A 20,248-nucleotide genomic window follows, 5' to 3' on the forward strand; every position below is an offset into this window, starting at 1 on the left:
TTTAAATTAATTTTTTAAGAAACTTCTCAGAAAATTTTAAAAAATCCAAAAGTGGGTTAAATAATGGGTTTTTTTAAATGGGTTTTTTCAAAAAAAAAAAAAACCATTGGGTCCAATCCGGCCAACCCTGATTTAAATGCATGAAAATGTTGTTAAAAGAGCTATGAACAAAACATAATACTTACCGGAATTGTTCCTAAAGGCGGAGAAGCACAAAGATAGTTGTTCTGCAGTCGAAAAAAGCACAAAGTAAATAAAAATCTCACTTGAAAACTTTGAAAAAATATCTCTTTGCGAAACACGTGGATAGCGTTGAGAGATCAACTGATAATGCTGTCATGCCGGTCGGTAACCAGTTTAGCCTGTCTCCCGCGAGATAGCAACACCAGTCAAGCTCCGAGGCTCAATATCCCGTTTTGCCTACCTATCGCGTTTCGAGGACCTCTCCCCTAAGCTTTGGGAAATATGTTTCTTTGAACTCAAATATTTCTTTTAACTCTTTTATTCATCCAATTTTTTCACAGTTAAAAAAGAGACGAGGTTTTTTGAAAAGTGATTACGTATTTCAGCTCTAAACTTACATAACTGCACATGATCGAAAAAGCTGTTATGTGAATTATAACTTTTAGTTCGATCTGCTTTAATTACTTTAATGTAACAAACTTATTAGTTCACAATTGATGTAATTAAATTTGTATTGATCGTTCTAAAAATATTTTAAGAGCAAGTTTATCTCAGCAAAATATGTGCCAATTTAGGGTGTTTATTTTTTATTAATTACCTTACACTTTCCCTATGTCTATTATGTAGTATAGAGGAAAACTAATGCAGAGAAAACCAAGCGAGTACTGTCCAACCATGGATTGTATGGAATTGGCATATATCCAATTCAGACGAGTTTATCTGAATGAGGGGGAAAAGTAAAAATTTGATGCGCCTGTTCCGCTCACTTTCAAAATTAATAGATACATCCATTTTTGCCGGTAAACCGGATGTTTGCCTTTCCATGCAATCCGTGGTCGTACAGTACTTGAAAGATCTCTTACTTGGCACATAGTTATACGAGATGGACGCTGTCGATTTTCTGCGTCTTGAAAATCCACCGATTGTCGTCAGGTTTGAACCTACAATTTTGGGCCTAAGAAGTCAACACTCGACCACTACACAACTCTGTGAGCTTAATTTGCATTTATAGTTTGGACTTTCCAATGTGCTGGAATAAGGGGACAAGAAACGAACTACCCACGCAGCACATTCCCGTTACTAATAGCAATGGAAGATTGTTGATGTTACTACTCTGCTTGTCTAGGAATATACTAGACGAAGTTCACGAGCCCGTTCACTTTCAGAAAATTGAAAACAAGCATAAGAGACTTGAATAAGTCTTCAAGAGATAACCCCAGGCACTTAAGAATACACTGTTAAATTTTTCAGAAAACTTTTATGGAAAATATTACTGGAAAATGGAGTGTTTGCAGTACAGAAAAAATTTACAGCAAATTGTACCGAAAAAAATAAACAACTGCAGCGCCAACTGATACACTACGTGACTTACAGTGCAAAGCACACAACACCGTGTTTCCCCTTACTCGATGTTTCCCAACTCGTATGGTGGGCAACAAAGTCACCTGCCAATCCAAAGGTCCCGAATTCAAACATTCAGCTCGCATTTCGCGTTTTTTAACTCTCGTTTATTCTACCGTAAAATTTTACAGTAAAATAGGATTTTACGGTGAAAGTTACTGGCAAAATGGATGCCAGTAACTTTTACAGTAAAATTTCGGATTTTTTTAAACAGTGTAAGCGCCGGTGATGCCGGTTCATTTTGACACTTAATACAGTTTCGATGTATTTCGACACCTCTCTCGAAAGTGCTTTCAGGTGGCCACTGAAGAAACGTGAAAGTGTTGTCTGAATATATCTATCGCAATCGATGACAAGGGATCTTGCAGGGCAGTCTGCTTGATGCCAAGAATGACTCGGGGGAATGAGCCAAACTTTCCTGTCAGCAAGGCTTCTAATGGAGTGCAATTTGTCAGTGAATTGGTAACTAATAGAAGTTCATCAGAACCTTCCTACACCAGAAGATTGTAGTAAGAGTTGCAGTGCCAAATTGTGAGGCCACAGATTGTGTAGGATCACAATTTGGCACTACAACTTAGCAGATAGTGATACCAAATGTAACATCAGTTGTAGTGTTTATTGTGTAAATGATTCTTTGAAACGTTCTTTGGTGGGAGATTTAATCATTTTTAGTTTAAACGAACATTAACAGTCATTTTTCTGTAGACTGAAAATATTTTTCAATCATTTGATTTGCATATCCCAGAACATATTTATGTATACACAGAAAAACATGTTTGAAATGGTGCAGCAAACAATCTCAATTATGAGCCGTAAATCATAAATTAAAATTTTTTTATCCTATTCATTGCTTTGTTCATGCTTTCAAAATATAAATAATCTTTATTATTTACAGCCAGGTGAAGTTGTGACTAATGGTTGTGAAAAGTGTCAGTGCTTGAATAATTCTCTTATTTGCTCAACTACAATAGAATGTAAAGAGCCTGAAGTAGCGCCAACGGTATCCACCGGTAAGAATTATTTTGCACAAATATGTTTCTGAAATAGTTGAAGAACTTAAATCTTTAAAATTCAGCACATGAAAGACGGTGGTAACTAGTTTTTATTTATTTCGTTTTTTAATGTCATCTTGATACATTTCAAAAAATTGTAGACTGAGATTATAGTTTTTGTTTGCTATAATTTTCAGTAAGTTGTAGGAAAACCGTAAATACTACAAGCAGTTGAAAAAGGATTGTTTATATAATTATTGTTATTTCATTCAAATGGTTTATTATTGAAACGTTTATTGCTATTCTAAACTTTTCATAGTATTCATCTACGATTTTTTCATTAGAAACCAAATTTCTTTCGTATCCTCGTTTAGTGTAAAATCTAAACCATTAAAAAATATAAGAAAATTAACTGATTTTAAATTCATTTCTCTATGTAATTTTTCAATATATACATGAAAAGTTTGAAACCAAAATTAAAATTTGAATGTCCGAGTCTGTTGCAGTTAAATGCACCTTAGTTAAAAAGAAAGATGAATGTTCATGTATTAAATATATTTTTTATCGCTGAATTTACAGCTTTAAACTAGTGTAAAAGCATAAAATATTTTTATTGTTTCGGATATACTGTGGTTATATAGGGCTAATTATTGACTTCAAATGAAAAATTAAAATTCAAAAATTGCTTGCGAAAAGATCTGAAGTACATACAACAGATTTTTCTTAATTCGAATACAAACACCAACGCCCTCCTCGTTAAAGTAATTATTTTTTTTTAATTTCAATGAAAATAGGTGTACAATTGAAATACTAAACTGCATTGATGTAAGCTGAATCACTTAAATTTTAACTACCAAAAAAATAAGCCGTCAGTGCAAAAATAAAATAAGTCTATCAGTAGTCGCTGCGGTGCGTATTGATGATGGGTCCAATGTAACGTACCAGTGACGACGTCGTCATCAAGCAGCCAATCAGAAGTGACTGTTTGACGGACATGGGAATATACATGAATATGCATAGTCAGATTATTAATAGTAAAGATTTTATAAAGTCATTTTTCAAGCAAAAATTTCTGTTACGTGTCCAAATTATGATAACTTATGTTGAAATACATAGTCAATTTGTCACAGGTTATTAATAAAAATCAACAAAATTATGTTTTGAAAAACTGTTATTTCCTGAAAGAATTAATGTGTTTTATTAGTTAATATTGAATTTACTGCTATAAGGTCGAGTAACGGATCACTTGATAGCTATAACTGAAACATTTATCGTTAGTGAAAAACATTGCAATGTTAATGCTATTAATATCACTGTATAAAAAATTGCGTAAACATTTTATTTTTCAACACATTAGTATAATTGTTTTGTAAATACAAATAATGAGACGTTTTTAAATAGCAAAAATGAACATCAGGCACACAAATACTTTGAGTTTGTATTGAGTCAAAAGAAATTCGCTTTTTCTTCTGCGAGTTTAAATTCTGCTTATGTAGTTTCAACGAGATTATAAACAACTGTGTTAGTTGCGTACTTGTTTATTTTCCTGTATTTTTGTTACATTCTGTATGCTTTCATCTAACTAACGATTACTATAAATTTATACAAAATATAAATTCATTCTTAATTTTATGATCAACTTCAAATGTTTTAAAATAAAACATAACAAAAGATTTAACATCGCATGCTCAGACGAAATATTTCAATTGAAAAACGTAAACGAAAATCTCTTGATGATTACGAACGAGAAAAGAAATTTTTCTTTCTCGTTTTCCTGAAAAAGCACTTTTATTTCTCAACAACGACAATTTAAATATTTAATTTAACCATTTCTACTGAAAGGAATTAAAATTACATTTACATAACTTAATGTTAAGAAATAAATAAAAAATCAAAAGTTAAAATTTCAACAAAACTTTAAACGATATTTTATTTTTTTCCAGTTACTTCTTTAGTTTGCATCTAGTTACATCTAATTCATTTTTCATAAAAAATATTTAAAAAGCAGTTATTTGGTATTTATTCCTTTACAAAAGCATTCTTTACTCCAAGTATCAGCTTTACAAATACTGTACAGAATAACATCTTCCCCATTCTACTTTTCAAGGAAATCCAAACAACTGCAATTTGTAAACTCATGCGTTTGTGACTTATTGGTTTTTCGCTCTTTTTTCACCTCAGGCGGATTTTAAAATAAATCCCACCAGTCCTATTTCATTATACATGAAGGAAACTGGTATCAAATTCTATTGATCTTCTCTTTAAGCAGCATCCAAATGTTAGTCTTCCAATTCGAATTTTATTTCTTACGCTAAAGTTCAAAATGAAATTTTTCCTTTTTGAATTATAATAAATCGTTCAATCGCTGATTTTGAGACCTGAAATGTGTCAGAAATAAAACCTTTGGATATTTATTTGCTTAATAGATCCGCTAGAAGATAAGCAAATAAAAGCAAGCATAGCACTTTAAGTATTGTATAATAAGAAGAAAAACTTTTTCTTAAAATAATCAGCAAAAATCGTCAGTTAATGGGGTCATTTCCAAAATTTTAAAAGTTTTTTTCTGAAAGAGTATGCTTAAAAACATAGGATCTGACCATTTTTTAAATAATTTATTTAAGTTTAATATTTTCAAAAATTACTTAAATCGTTGCGCTTTCATTGTTTACACTTCTGTCGTGTGACATCACAAATGATGAAATGCTATTCAATGTTGCCATTCACAGAAAAAAATATTTAATTCGCATCTTTACTCACGTGTATTGGCAACGATATGGTTGATAGCAAGCGTAGAGCGCAATTTTAATTCGCTGCTTGATTATCATAACGTGGAAACGTAGTAGAAAGGTGCGCCAAAGTGCATCATTTGTGACGTCATAAAGACCACACCTTGTTTCAAAAATCGGGCAGTTTAAAAAATTATTTTAAAAAAACTGTTGGGTAAATGAAAGTATTTTCTGGGTCCATGTAAATTTATTTATTTATTTATTTTTTTTTTGCTCATTCTATCCATTTCAATGACTAAAAGTAGTACTTTTGACTGAAGGAAACCACCCCATTATCAATCGTTTGCAACAGAAATAAATACTGGATCCTGCACATCAAGCTCCCGTATCTGGAGAAAGGCTGTTTCAGCTGTGTTGGGGACACGGTATTGAAACTTGTACCGATAGATAGCAGTATACTACTACATTCCATTTTCTGTAGAACCAATGTCATGGTGTGGAGATCATTGTCATGTGCTTCACAACAACATGACGATGCTCCCCAGCTGCTCCATCAGGAAGAAGTTTTTAAGCTAATTTTAACAGTTTCTGCTAGGCAGTAGTATCAATCATGCAGTGATATATACCATAGCTCTCCGCTGACAGTATTTGCTCACTTAGTACTAACACTTCTTTCATAACCTCAAAAACCTTTACATGTAGAAACAGTTGTGTCTTCTACTGGTTTACCGAGTGCCTATTTATAAATATTATTTATTTCTTTATACAGTAGTGTAGTTGTACTTCTCATTTCCGGTAAGGTTTCTAGTTAAAATTTCACAACAACAACAGATCTCCTAACATCACAAATATTGGCCTGGCAAAAAAAACTTGGCAAAAATCGTCAGATAAATTTTGAAAAAGAAAAGATAAATGGATAACTCTACTCAGGGGCAAACACAAGAAAAACTGAGAATTTTATCATCAGAGAAAGAGTGGTTTAGTCTCAAATCATCAGGTCACACTTACATGGTGTTACTACGAACCGAAAGTTGTCGTTGCTCCAGAAGAAGTTACACATTTGCATCTACTTCTTAAAAATTTTGATAAATTTGTTGGAAAGTTAATGGTATCTTGTTATTGTAGTATGAAATTGGCTCAGGTTTCCAGGGATAGCTGCTGACGTGAGAGAAGACGACGCTGTTGTTCTATGTATAGAACGCACCAGAAAGTTTTTAAAGTGACCGACAGTTGAGGATCCTTTGTTCTAAAAATGCTTCCATTAATAAACTTATTCAACCTGCGAAACTGAAAAAAAAATGACAGTTCTTCGTCGAAAATTCGTTAGGTGATAACTAGGCCTACACACACGTTTTAAATATTTTTTATTTCCCTAAAACCAATACGTGTGACTCAAACTTCCTATAAATTCAAACTGGCCAGAATCATATTGCAGCCGAGTGAAAAATTCTTTCTGAGTAGTAAACCACCATTGCAAGTATACACCTCTACTCGTAGTGGTGGCATTGTTACTCTTGCCACTTCCATCACCATATCCCAACCACAATAGACAGTGTGCTCTCCAAAAGCAGGACGTTGATATCCAGGAGCCTGTATGATAATATGTTCGGGAGAAAACGTAAAATTTATTCAAGTAGGAAAAAACCATGAAATGAACTGTTTAAAGAAAAAAGTTTTTTATGGACGAAATCGAAGAATATTGTTTGAAATTTTAAAGAATGATTATTTAGCTCTTTAAGTATAGTTTATGTATATGAGACAATAAGAAGCAAAGAGATGTAAGTGGACTTTTTTCGAGTAAAACGCATTTTAAGTCCAGATCCTACGTTGGCTTTGGTTGAATTGTTTTCGTCCTAAAACAGAACACTTGCCCTAAAACAGAGAAGAGATTCTTCTACTATTTGTACTGATTGTCTCCAAATTTTTAATTTTGACGCTTGCAGCCCTTTGCTTCTAAATGCATCGCATCAAATATTGGTTTGGGTTTTTTTTTTTTAATTCAATGGGTGCCAATAGCCTTTTTCTGCATCAGTGAATACTTCCTGAAAGTTTTGAATTATTTTATTCTCCGCAAACCCTTTTCGTGATACATAGATATTACCTGTTTTCACTTTTTATCCAAATATTACACAACGGATCTAAATATTATCGCCGTTATTTCTAAAGAATCCCGAATCGTTGTATTCTCATGCATTTTCATTAAGTGTTAACAACTCATTTCCTAATTTTATGCCTATTTTCTCAACAAATAGTCGCATCATCTCCAGAGAAGCCTGTATGCGAAGACGGATGGACAGAATGGGTGAATCTCCATACTCCCAACGATGAAGGAGAGAAAGAACTTCTTGAAGATATCTTCGCTGAAGGAGCAATAAGTTGCAATCTGGAAAATGTCACTCAGGTTGAATGCCGGGAAGTTGGAGAGAATTCGAAACGCGTTTCCGGGGAGAGTACATATTGTAATCTAAAATCTGGTGGAATGCTATGCCTGAATAGCGAAATGCCAAAAGGGTTGTTGTGCAAAGATTACGAAATCCGTGTGTTTTGTTCCTGCACCGTAGTCCCTGAAACCAGGATCGGAGCGAAACCAGTGGTGGTAACGGAGCGTAAGTGCAATGCAAATGTTTCTTTAATTTATGCTAAAGCTGCTATATTACGTAGCTGATCCGACATTTTGGTTCACCGAAGGAATATTTGATACCACTAGTTCGTGTAGTATGCACGCGATGAAAAAAACTGAAAAATAAGCATCAGATGTGATGTCTCGCTTGAATGATGTATGATACCACGGTAGCAAATCCGCTTTTAAGAACACTAATAAATAAGAATCAACTGTGTTGCTTGATTGATGTATGGTACTACTAGTACGTGTAGTAATCCGCTTTGAAGAACACTAAAAAATAAGCATCAGATCATCACCACACTAGAGTCAATGCCTGTGAACTGAAAAATGACGTCATCATTCATCGGCCGATCATCAGCCATATTACTGTTTTACGGAAATCCTGTTACATGTTAAATTTTTCATATCACCGCTTCTTTTAATCTCCAAGTATTTGATGTTTCAAAACAGAAAATCAAAGTTGGATTCAAAATCCGCAGTAAGCGATATTTTCCTAAAATTACAAAAAAAACCTTTAAATTATTGAAAATTTCAGAGTGATTTTCTTTGACGCAATTTTTAACTTGGCGAGAATTTTTTATGTTATTCTTTGCCTCAATTTTGAGCCTAAATTACTTAGAAACTACTTTGGCAAATCCATGTACTTTTTTTTTCTTTTAAATTTTTAACAAAACAATCAATAAAATGAGACTAAATTCTCCATTACAATGAAAAAATATTCACCAAACAATTAAACTAAGCTTTTAAAACCCGCCAAGTAAAAACCAATTCATTAAATAACATAAAAAGTAGATTAAAATAATCCTGAAAACAAATAAACCAACATTAAAAAATCCATCAATAATAATCCGCCAAAAAGACTTCTTTATTATAGGTGCGTCACTTTACTTGGTAACTTGTTTATTTTCTACCATGGCGAAACATGAAAATATCGTTTATGTTTGCTACTCTTTTTCGAGTTTTACATTTCTAAGAAACATTTAATAACAATTAATAATGCAACTTATATGGCGGTAAGATTTTTGTCATAGTGCGTCATTTGACACAGTATTGCTTTTCACGTCTTCACCTTCAACATAGAATAAAATATTTGGCCCTGAAAGTGACCTTTCTTTTGACGGAAGGTATTATGAACACTTAACTTTTCAAGAAAGGTAAAAAGATTTACTTCTTTAAAATAAAAAGGTTGAATGTACAAGAAATTAAATCAAAAGCTAACATTTCTTATTTTTATTAAGATTAAATCGGAAAATCTTCAAATTTCAAAATCATAAGTATACTACATATATATTTATACATAAAATATATATCGTGAAGGTATGGCAGGTATTAGTGTAGCAGAAGTACAGTTTCAAAAGGCATATTTTTCATCTTGTCGATTATTTTTTATTTTATTTCTTGTTGCCAAGTTTTATTAAACTTGCAATCAAATTACTTTTTTTGGCAATATCCTGCATTATTTTGTTTTTTAATGGACTTATAATAAAACAAACCATTAAATAAGATTAAAAGTTGCATTAAAATAAAAAGTAGTTTCCAAATGATTGAATTAAGCTATTAAAAAAGAAAATTGTCCGCCAAAGAAAAAAACAAGATAAATGAAAATCGTGTATGATTCCTTTGAAATAAATCGCCAACTAAATTAAACAAATCTTAACGCTGTTTCTACAGTGTCGGAAACTTTCGTTTCTAAGACTTATTAGACGTAGCAACAACTTTTCAAAATACAACAGGTTTCGTTAGCTAAAATTCTCTTTTATTTACTAAAGCATTAAATTGGTTCAAATACTGTTGGCAAAGGAAAACAAAATCAAAATTATACTCATTTAATGTTGATTGGCAAGTTTTTACTCTTATATGAACATATCAAAAATACTTACCCAAGTAGATAAGGTAGCAACTTTTGAATACCCAATGCTGTAAATATACAAAACTACTACATTTCTTACATGCGGGATAAAGGTAAATTAACCCTCTCTGTCAGGAATTTTTTTATCTAATGCTGCGAAGAATTCAAAGATAATTTTCTATCGACGGTCAGTTTTTCTTGAGCCGACATCACACTAGAAACTTTAATGTAGAAAATGCAATGTCCAGTTAACTATAATATAACAGGTAACACAGAATCACATTTTTTTTTTTTTTGTCATCATTATGTTCTTGTACTTGAGGTAAAACATCAATAAGATGAGGCAGATATTACTTATGTGCATCTCACTCGGCAATTCATCATAACAATAATCATTCACAATGCTACAAAACTCATATGGAGCCATAAGACTCATTGCTGCAACCACACTTATGAATCGGATTCAAATGTGTCTTATGTTATTATGATCCAGCTAATTAGCACTATTTCCCAAATCTAGCATCCAATGGATCACTTCGTATACATCCAGGGAAAAAATGACGCTTTTTGCTCTCCTTTGGAAACGAATGAGTAATTTCCTTTGCAAAGTTACACAACACATTCGTGGACCAAAAAAATTTTCGTTGGACTAAAGAGAAATTTTAAAGGTAAATTAGCCGATCTGCGCTTACGTCATCAAATGTATCCTTGCCAGTTAACAGGCGTAGACTCTAGTACGGTGATGATCAGATGTGATGCTTGATTGATGTATGTTGCTAATAGTACTTGTAGCAAACCTGTTTTGAAGAACACTGATAAATAAGCAACAGATATGTTGTTTGGTTGATGTTTAACTGTTTTTGGCTCTTACGCAATCCACTTCAACAAGTGGGATATTTTTACGGATATATTTGTGCTTTATTTCGAGAATCTAAAATCTTGGCTTTTGATTTTTATATATTTAATCATAAGGAGTCATTATGTATCATAATATCCACTTTCTATCAATTGTTCTTGTAATTAAAAAATAATGATTTCTACTTGTTGCGGGAGTTACCGTAAATTCATTCCTAGAACATGTATAAATACTTATTTTTTAATTGTAAAATGTTTTTATAGCTTATAGTTTACTACTTAATGACTCCTTATCAACAGAATTATTGCAAAGATATTTACAAGACTCAGTACGAAACACTACTTTTTTTAAAAAAATTAACCTATATCTTCAAAATTTATTTTTAAGAAAATACTTATAAAAAATATAATTTTAGCGGAAACCGAAAACGAATCGACCAATGTTTCCTTTTTTATTATCATTTGAAATTTTGGACCCTAAACTTTAATGGCGCCGATCTCCTTCGGAAGACGTTTGGGACCATTATTTTTGCTATTTTAATGTTTGTCCAGATGTGTACTATCCTTCCTTAAAGTTTTGCCCAAGAGATCAGAAACACTCTCTATACAAAAACTAAATGCCAAAGTTTGAAACCCTCGGAATAAAGTGCAAATGTATGCGAAAAATGCCACATCTGTGCAAATGGTGGAGCACTATAAAAGAAGACTTAATTTATTTAGACATAAAGCAAGTGAAGTATGAAACTGCAGTTGCTCATATCGTATAGGTCAGCTCGTCCTAAATGATTCTAATTTATTTTTAATTTCTTCTGAAAGAGCAAGTACAACCTCTGAATATAAAGTTCAGTGAATGAAGTCAGAACGACCGAACTGTCAACATTTATGGAACAAAACGCTGCACTTTGGAGCAACAAGTGTTCACCATCTGCTCCCATCTTTGTTCAGTTGAACGCCGTTTGCGTTCCGTGTAATACCTGTTTTACAAAATGCTTGTTCAGTGCGCTGGTTCTTAGCTTTGAACAGGGAAATGAATGAACAGAAGATCAATGATGTTTATGCAAACAGTACCTCGCAAAAAGAGGGTGGTGAAAATTAAACACCCACCATGCTCTCCAGATCTCAATCTTCAAGACTTCTTTCTGTTCCCATGACTCTAACTCACTTTGAAAGGAAAGAGATTTGACGACATCTCTGAAATCCAACGAAACGTGACGAGACTTTATAATTTTACTTCTTAAAGACTTCTTGCAAAGTTTCTAAGACATGTATAGCAAATCTCAGCGGTGCACGGTTATGGGAGGTGACTATTTCAATAGACAGTAATACAACTGTCGTTAATATTTCATCTTCGTTAATGTTACATAGCTATTCGCCGATCTTTATTGTCAGAGGTTGTATATAACAAAATACATAAGTAGTAAATGCTCCTTTTTTAAGCTAGCTTTACGATAATACTTTATACGCTTTGAAGCAACCCAACATTCTTTTTATTATTTTTACTTTCATTTTCTGGTTCAGTTGACGGCTGGACACATAGGAAATGTGAGAGTTTTGCAGGTAATCTAAACTTACTATAGTGATCGATGAAAAAATAATTTTGTTCCCTGTTTCAACCAGACTTAAATCATTATGGCACTAATTAATCGACGGTATTTCTGACTGAGTTGTATGACTTCCAAAAACCGTAATTCTCATGAGTGAATAAAAAGCTATTCATATTTTTTACAAATATTATCTCTTTTTCATAGCATACGAAGTAAGGAAAATTACACCTTCTTACGTCACTCGAACATCTGAAAAATCAACAACTGGTATCATCACAACACCTGCTCCTTGTGCGTATTGGTCTGACTGGATTAATAAAAGCCGTCCTAAGAAAGGTCTGAAAAATGGTGACAGAGAAACTACTCGACCACATATACTGAAGCAAACGGAAGGATTTTGTCTTCAAGTAATTTTTTCTCGTATTTTTTATTTAAAACTATTCTTTGACTGACACTTGTGCTAACTATCTGTTAGTTGACAAATTACTTTAGTGATCAATGAGGGCACTAACATCACAAAAAATATTCTCTGACATTCTTGGTAATTGTCAGTTGACAAATTGCTTCATAAATTAAATAAAGCAGTTACATGAAAAAAAAAAAACTAGTTTTAAGCTGCACATTCTCGATCGTTGTTAAGTGACACATTGACTCGTTGATCTAAGTGGTGTTCACATAGGATATACTCCACCCACATACGCCGCATACTCTGAAACATTTTTTAGACATATGAGGGAGTGAGAAGCAAAGGGATGTAAGTGGACATTTTCAAGTTTTGAGTAAAACGCGTTTAAGGATAACATCCTAGGTAGGCTTTCATTGATTTTTTTTCTAAATCATGCTCTATAGCAGCACCTACCAGGGCTACTAGTACCATCTCTTGCCCCAAGACAGAGGAGAGGTTCACCTACCATGTGTACTGGTTATCTCCAAATTTTAAATTTTGCCTCTTACATCCCTTTGCTTCTCACTACCTTATATGTAGAAAAGTGATCGAAAACTTTGTTCAACGCCCTCAAGCTTTAAAAATTTTCATATTATGACTTATTATGCATATGATCGCATACACATATTGTGCGTAATGATCACTGGGAGTATACCCTCAGAAAAATGGATGGGAACATCACTGCTAATACTGTAGTAATAAAAATTATCTATGACTGCCACACTTGACAGTTGATGATTTTGCAATTGTTTTGTCTATCAAATAATGCAATTGTAATTTTTAACATCTTCTTTGTCAAGCACTTGAATGTGGCCACTTTGCTTCCTTGGTCAAAGCGCACATTCATATAAACGAACTTTTCTGTTATTGGATTATACTTGGTATTACCTTTGTAAATTAGCTCTTTGATATGAAATAAAACGACATGATTCATTTAATAAATTTAATTAACTCCAGTAGCTAATTTTGTAAAATTGTCAATCAACATATCTTCTTAACAACCTTTCTCATACTCAGTCATAGTCACATCATATCATAAACGAATAACATGGCTCGAATAAATTTGCATGCGTTTTGTTGGCAAGGTCAACGTCATGAATTTAGTAAAACGTCATGAATTTAGTAAAACATTACAAATCATTTTTTCTTGAAAATTAAACAATGAGGCTAATGTGTGGAAACTAAGGAAACTACTAAAAGAATGACAAATGTTCTTTTAAGTTGTCCTTGAAACTGCCAGTTTTAAGCTGTTCTTTGATTCGTTTGCCCAAAACTGAAAAAAATTACCACTAACGTTAATAATTAACATTTTTTATAGGGAGAAAATATTGCGAAATGGTTTAAAATGTTTTTGCAAGGGTATGTAGTAAGGGTTGTAGCATTTTCTACGATTTTATGAAACCCACAAGTGAAAGTTTCAAACTGACATTTCTTCATTTCTATTCAAATAACCTCTCTCTTAAATTTAGGGAAGAATAACAGCGATAGAATGTCACGACTCTAAAACTGGAAAGGATTACAAAGAAACAAACGAGGAAAAATTAGTTTGCGATCTGAGTACCGGATTTCGATGCCTAAACCGAAACCAGCCGGACGGAAAATGTCAAGATTATAAAATAAGATACTTTTGCGCATGTGGTAAGTTAACTCTCCACTGCTTGGAATTAATTTTTGCTATATCTCATAGTTGTTGATTTTGGTATTGAATGTCTCTCTTAATTAAAGTTTGTGTATGAATACTACCTTAAAATGAGCGATAACTAATGTGTCTAATTAATTTTCAAGCTCGTGTATTTTCCAAGAGTCTTCTTAACATATTATGTCATTTTAAACAAATAATATCTAATTTTCTGAATTCAGTTTTCCTTTGAATGCTTTAGTCTGAATTCGATTCATCTCTAACTCAAAACTTATATTTCTTATTAAACTTTAAGTGATTTTAAGTAAAAATTATGTATATTTTTTATAAATTATCAAAATTTTAGGTGGAGAGACGACACAAGTGCCTATTCGAATAAAACCAACAACTCCACTTTATGTGCGTACGTATATTTTTGTGTTATTAAGCAGTTTTCAACTACACTGAATTTTTGAGTATGCAATTTCTCTCAAATTTTCAGTTTCGCTTTGTATTTCTTTATTCTTAAAATGATAATTTGTAAGAAGTTTTACTTTAATGTTAAACTTTTTTTTCCAACATTTTTAATAATTCATTCGTGTTAAAAATTCAAACAATCGTATGTTCGTCTAAGCTGATTTTAAATATTCTCTTTCAATATAAATTTTTAAATTTATGATTAAAATAAGCTTATTTTGAATATAAAATATTGAATCATTTAAATATAATATTAAACGATTTTAAGTCACTTGAAATTAAATGTTGAGTTGCTTGATGTTTTAAAATCGCAAGCTTTTAAAACTAAACAGTGAAGTATGTGAAATAACTATAATTCACTCGTTTAAATTATTTGTTTTTCTTCATTAAGAAATGAAATTAAAATAAAGGAAAATTGTAGCGGATATTTTTGTCCAAGTACATATTTCAAATAATAGAATTAGGCACATATAGTTGCTAGTTTACTTACATTCGTTTCAAACAGAGAAAATTCCTTCAATATGAGGTATTTCTGGGCTTTTTGCCAACGTTATGACGTCTCGTAAGTATTTTTAAAAAATACTTTATGGAAGAAATGAGAATTAAACGTTAGCATTTGGCATGTTTGTGCGACAAATGATAAAAATTCACCCCTGAAAAGTACAAGTGTCAAAATATACTGCTTCCCCTTGCTTTAAAGCTACATGGGACACCCATGTTTTTAAAACTGTAATTGTTTTTAGCTTCAGGAAACAGAACAGGGATTGAAATGAATATGAAGATTTTCATATGAGGCAGTGAGAAGCAATGGGATGTAAGTGCAAAAATTTAAAATTTGGAGATAACCAATATAAATGGTAGGTGAATCTCACCTCTGTTTTGGGGAAAGAGATAGTACTAGTGTCCCTGGTAGGTGCTGCTATACAACATGATTTAGAAAAACTTTTCAATGAAAGCCTACATGGGACCGCAACTTTAAACGTGTTTTATTCAAAACTGGAAAATGTCTACTTACATCCCTTTGTTTCGCACTGCCTCATACAGGGTGGCTCAGCGGGTAATGTTTGAAACAAATGAAAAAATAAAAACAAACAAGAGACATGAGTAGAATTTAATGACATATTGGAAGGACATATTGGGCTATTAATAATATAGAGGTTCGATGTGACTGCCATCTTTAACAAGGACAGCAGTTAGGCGGTTCTGCAGATCGGATCTTATCGGCAGCGAAAAACCGTCTGTGTCCACAGTAGCGGTGACTGTAGCCATAGTTTTTTTATCGTTTTCCACCGATCCAGTACGTTTGAACTTGGCATACAGTCTACAGGGAAGAGGTTTGAAACACATTTTTCAGAACAAACATGGAAGCAAAAAGGATAAGATTTGTACCATCAAACGCACAAAATGACTCACCTTTCCATAGTCCTTTTGTTTGGCCAATTCTTGTTGTGGAACTTCTGCTGCCATGCTCGTTTTGAACTGCCTTCACATTTTCATCACATCTGGCCATTTGTAGCACAATAAATTCGCGAACTTTCGTCAAATATTTTTGTTTATTTTTACTAACGAGAATCACACGATAAAGCGCAGGGGCGGACTGGCCCTAAACTTTTAATGTGGAAAAAAAATTCATGCCGGTCCCATCCAAAAACGTTTGGCTGTAGTTTTCCAAACCTAAAAAGTTTCTAGTGTGTTTTTTCAAAAAAAAAAAAAAAAAGAGGTTCCTCCAGCAGCCCTCACCTTTCTCCCCCCGCTGAAATACCTAGATTTTTTTTTCCAGAAATCCTTATTTAACTTTTCATTTCAAGCAAACTAGTGGGCAGATTGATTTAAACTAAGCATACAGCAAACGCCCATAATATACAGATGATATTTCAAGGATCTAACTTTTTCAAAAATATTTTCAAGCTTAAATTGCTCTACGCAATAAAAAAAACCACTGAAAACTGTGTGGCTTCTTTGAAAATCCGCATTTAAGAGTATTTCGTTTATGTAAGAGTGAATAAAAATCTTATTTAAAACAAAACGTAATACATTTGAGGCAGTGAGAAGTAAAGGGGTGTAAGCAGACATTTTCAAGTTTTGAGTAAAATTCGTATAAAGATTACATCCTAGGTAGGCTTTCATTAATTTTTCTTCTAAATCATGCTGTACAGCGGCACCTACCAGGGCTGCTGGTACTATCTCTTGCCCCAAGACGGAGGAGAGGTCCACCTACCATTTGTACTGGTTATCTTCAAATTTTCAAATTTTCCTCTTGCATCCCTTGCTTCGCACTACCTCATATGGCCATGAGCGGTACTATTTACCCTTCAGAAAAAACTCTTTTTTTTTTTTAAAAAAGTCTTTTCTTAAAATTGTATTGTACGTATTCAAACTAATGAAAATTTTCATGTAAACCAAACGTAATATATCCGTTCAGAATGAATACATCACAGATCATGAGACAGTGAGAACTGATCGGAAATTTCGGATAAGCCCGAATTAATATACAAAAAAAAAAAGAATTTCGCCCGAAAAAGTCGCCATTTGTCTCAGTGAGAAAACTGATTTTCAAAGGTATCACTCAAGATGTTATCGAGTGAGTGAAATTTATTTGTCAGGTTCTAAGAACTAAAGTGAAAATCATGGGATATACACTTGGGGGGGGGGGGGGGATTGCGGTCTCCTCCCAAGGCCCTTGGTTTTAACGTAGATTTATATTGCCAATAATTTTAATACGGTAGTTTATATGCATGTAAAGATGGTTATGACCAAACTCCCCTCCCCTCTCCACAGAAAGCAAGTTCTGGCAGCGCTTGTGCTTTATGGTATATGTGTGGCCTATGCTACATATTAACTTGCCTTTAATAATAATATTCCACTGACACAACGTTTTCAAGTAAGAACAATTTATTTATCAGCTTCCAAGATTTAAAGTGAAAACGAAGAAATGTATTGGGAAAAGCAATAAGATGTGCGTATTCTTTTTCGTAAGTAAATATGTTCAACTAGAGTTTAACCTACGAAGATGTTCAACAAAGTGAAACTCAACCGCTTAAACCAAAAATATAACTATTTATACTTCTATTGTACGAGTTTACATGCTTGCTGAAAATAAATAATAATCAAGTAACGAAAGAAAGCACAACACAGAAATGGTCCGACTTAAACCTTTTTAATGACATAAATTAAATAAAATTAATGAAAACGAAATAATATTTGAAAAAAGTTACTCAAGAGTAATAAACTAAAAATGACAAAATTAATATTACTCTTCATGAATCAGTGAAAATGTTTTCATACAAGACCCTAATTTCGTCAAACTGAAAAATCTAATAATAACTTTGTAAATTTCAAATTAGTGCTAAATCTTATCATTTTATCCGGAAAAATTTTATCCGAAATTCGAAAGTATGCTATTTAACGAATTTAAACATTGCATTTATCAACTTGACACTGAATAATAACATTAAAATTGAAAAGTATATGATGATACGATTTTTAAAAATGTACTTTTCGTACTAGTTGCAATATGGTAGTACTACTAATAAATTAAAAACTAATAGTTTCTGGGAATACTGCATTTCAGATTCGGAAATTTTAGTTTTGCTTATAAGATTGTAACATTAAAAATATAAGTAATAATAGATACATTATTTATGATTAAAATGGGCAAAAACACTTAAAGCAATCGCACTTATCAATCTAGCTAAGAAAGAAAAATCTATAAACAAGCATTACAAATCAGTTAACAGGAAAAAAAACTTCAAAAATAAAGATTATTTGATGAAATATTATTAAATACTTAAAATATGGTTAAAGAACCTTTTTTTTTTCTTCTATAACTTAGTGTATCTCTTTAAAAGATAGGGAAACAAAATTTTACAGTATTTAAGACATAATAATTACTTAAATTTTTCAACATTCCTTTTTAATTTTATCAAAACATTTCTTTCAAAGCATGTAACATATTTTTTTCCTTAAAAGTAATAGATTATGAATATCCGTTAAAGACTACTTGGTACTAAAGATAAAAATAAAAGAAATCGGGAGAAAGAAACACATTTCTACAACATTAATCTTTCTTACAAAAAAGTCTACTTTGTTGAGCAACAGCATCAATGGTATCCTCTGAATCTATTTGATTTAAAATGTCCTTCTCTACAGACATCAACATGGGAGCTTCTAAATTTTCTTGAGAAAGGGTTAGACAAAAAATCATGAGTGTAAAAAAGAAATGAATTAAGTTCAGGAGGGCCATGCACATCCTCATATCTTGGACAACAAGCATACGAATTGTACTCAGGGCAGGTTCTGTATACCGGAACAAACCCTTCTCTCTCTTCTTTTTTTTCTTCAAGTTTAAACTGCACAAGTTTTTTATTCTTCCAAATCCTTAAATTTCATACCAAAAAAAGGGGGGGGAGAGAAAAATGTTCTGCTGTCTTTGAGAAGTACATTAATAATCTTAGTTTATTATCTCCCTTCAAAAATTAATTACTCTTGAAAAAATAAACATAAAAAAATGTGTGTAACAATAATTGGATAAAATTGGTACAGTATTTAGGCTTTAAATTAAAATTAAGTACAGTAAAACCTGTAGAGTTGACCACCCTTGTAAGTTGACCACCTGTCTATGTTGACCTCTTTTGTCAGGAACGGAATTAGTCCTATCTTATATAATGAACGAAAACTTCTGTAACTTGACCACCTGTCTATCTTGACCACTAATGTACGCCAAATTTGGTTTGGAGCATTGTAAAAAAACCTTTGTAAGTTTATCACTTGTTGTTTTTTTAAACTTTCTTCAGTAAATTTTATTTTATTATTTATTAATTTATTATTATTGTATTATTATTTGATAGCTTTCTAAGAATGTTTTTAATGCTTTGATGACGGACTAGCAATTTACTAACTAAACAGCAGCATAAAGCTTATGCTGCTCTTTATTCTCCAAACTTGTTTTTACATTTGTTGTTCTATTTGAGATAGTTTTTTTGTACTTTGTTCAATAAAAATAGGTGTCAGTAGAAAAGTACTAAGTGTTTTCTTTCAGTTGCAATAGATTGTGGCAATTCTGGAATTGCGCTAAGGCCCGGATCTGTACATTTTGGGCCCTCTGCAACAAAATGGGTAGGGTATCTCCCTAGTGGCCCAGTGTCTATTTGTAAAAGTTAATAAGTCTCAATGCTAGTTTTTTTCCATCAATTTCTAGGGGCCGTCAGCCCCCTTGAGGAAGTGAGCCCCCCCTCCCCCCCCCCGCACTGCGGGTTTCGCAGATATAGGCTTGCTAAAGAGCCCTTCTGGCCTATTTCAAGTGTAAGGGATTAAGATATAGGACATTTTAATTTTGCCTTTATATGAACTGAGCGAGTCGAGCTGTGTTGCTCTTTGGGCTGTAAGTGTTACATAAAAAGGCTTCAAAAAGAAAGTTTTGAACTTGAAATTAATAAAAGAGTATGAAATATTAAAATGAATTCAAAAAGGAGAAAGCCAGAGAAAATTAGCTGCCACATATGAAATTTCTAAAACTACGGCGTCTAATATAGTTTA

At 32.5% G+C, this 20,248-nt stretch overlaps 1 protein-coding gene across 1 annotated transcript in view; it reads left to right on the forward strand.

The window, feature by feature from the left end:
• The window catches only part of LOC129223130 (uncharacterized), a 408,522-nt gene that overhangs the window by 219,410 nt on the left and 168,864 nt on the right, over positions 1-20,248 (forward strand). Inside the window, exons 36-39 of the mRNA XM_054857696.1 lie at positions 2,480-2,594; positions 12,378-12,580; positions 14,088-14,256; positions 14,604-14,660. Of these exons, the coding sequence (XP_054713671.1) occupies positions 2,480-2,594; positions 12,378-12,580; positions 14,088-14,256; positions 14,604-14,660 (544 nt within the window). The remainder of the gene's footprint in view (positions 1-2,479; positions 2,595-12,377; positions 12,581-14,087; positions 14,257-14,603; positions 14,661-20,248) is intronic.

Source organism: Uloborus diversus, chromosome 5, assembly GCF_026930045.1.
Source record: "Uloborus diversus isolate 005 chromosome 5, Udiv.v.3.1, whole genome shotgun sequence".
Taxonomy (NCBI): domain Eukaryota; kingdom Metazoa; phylum Arthropoda; class Arachnida; order Araneae; family Uloboridae; genus Uloborus; species Uloborus diversus.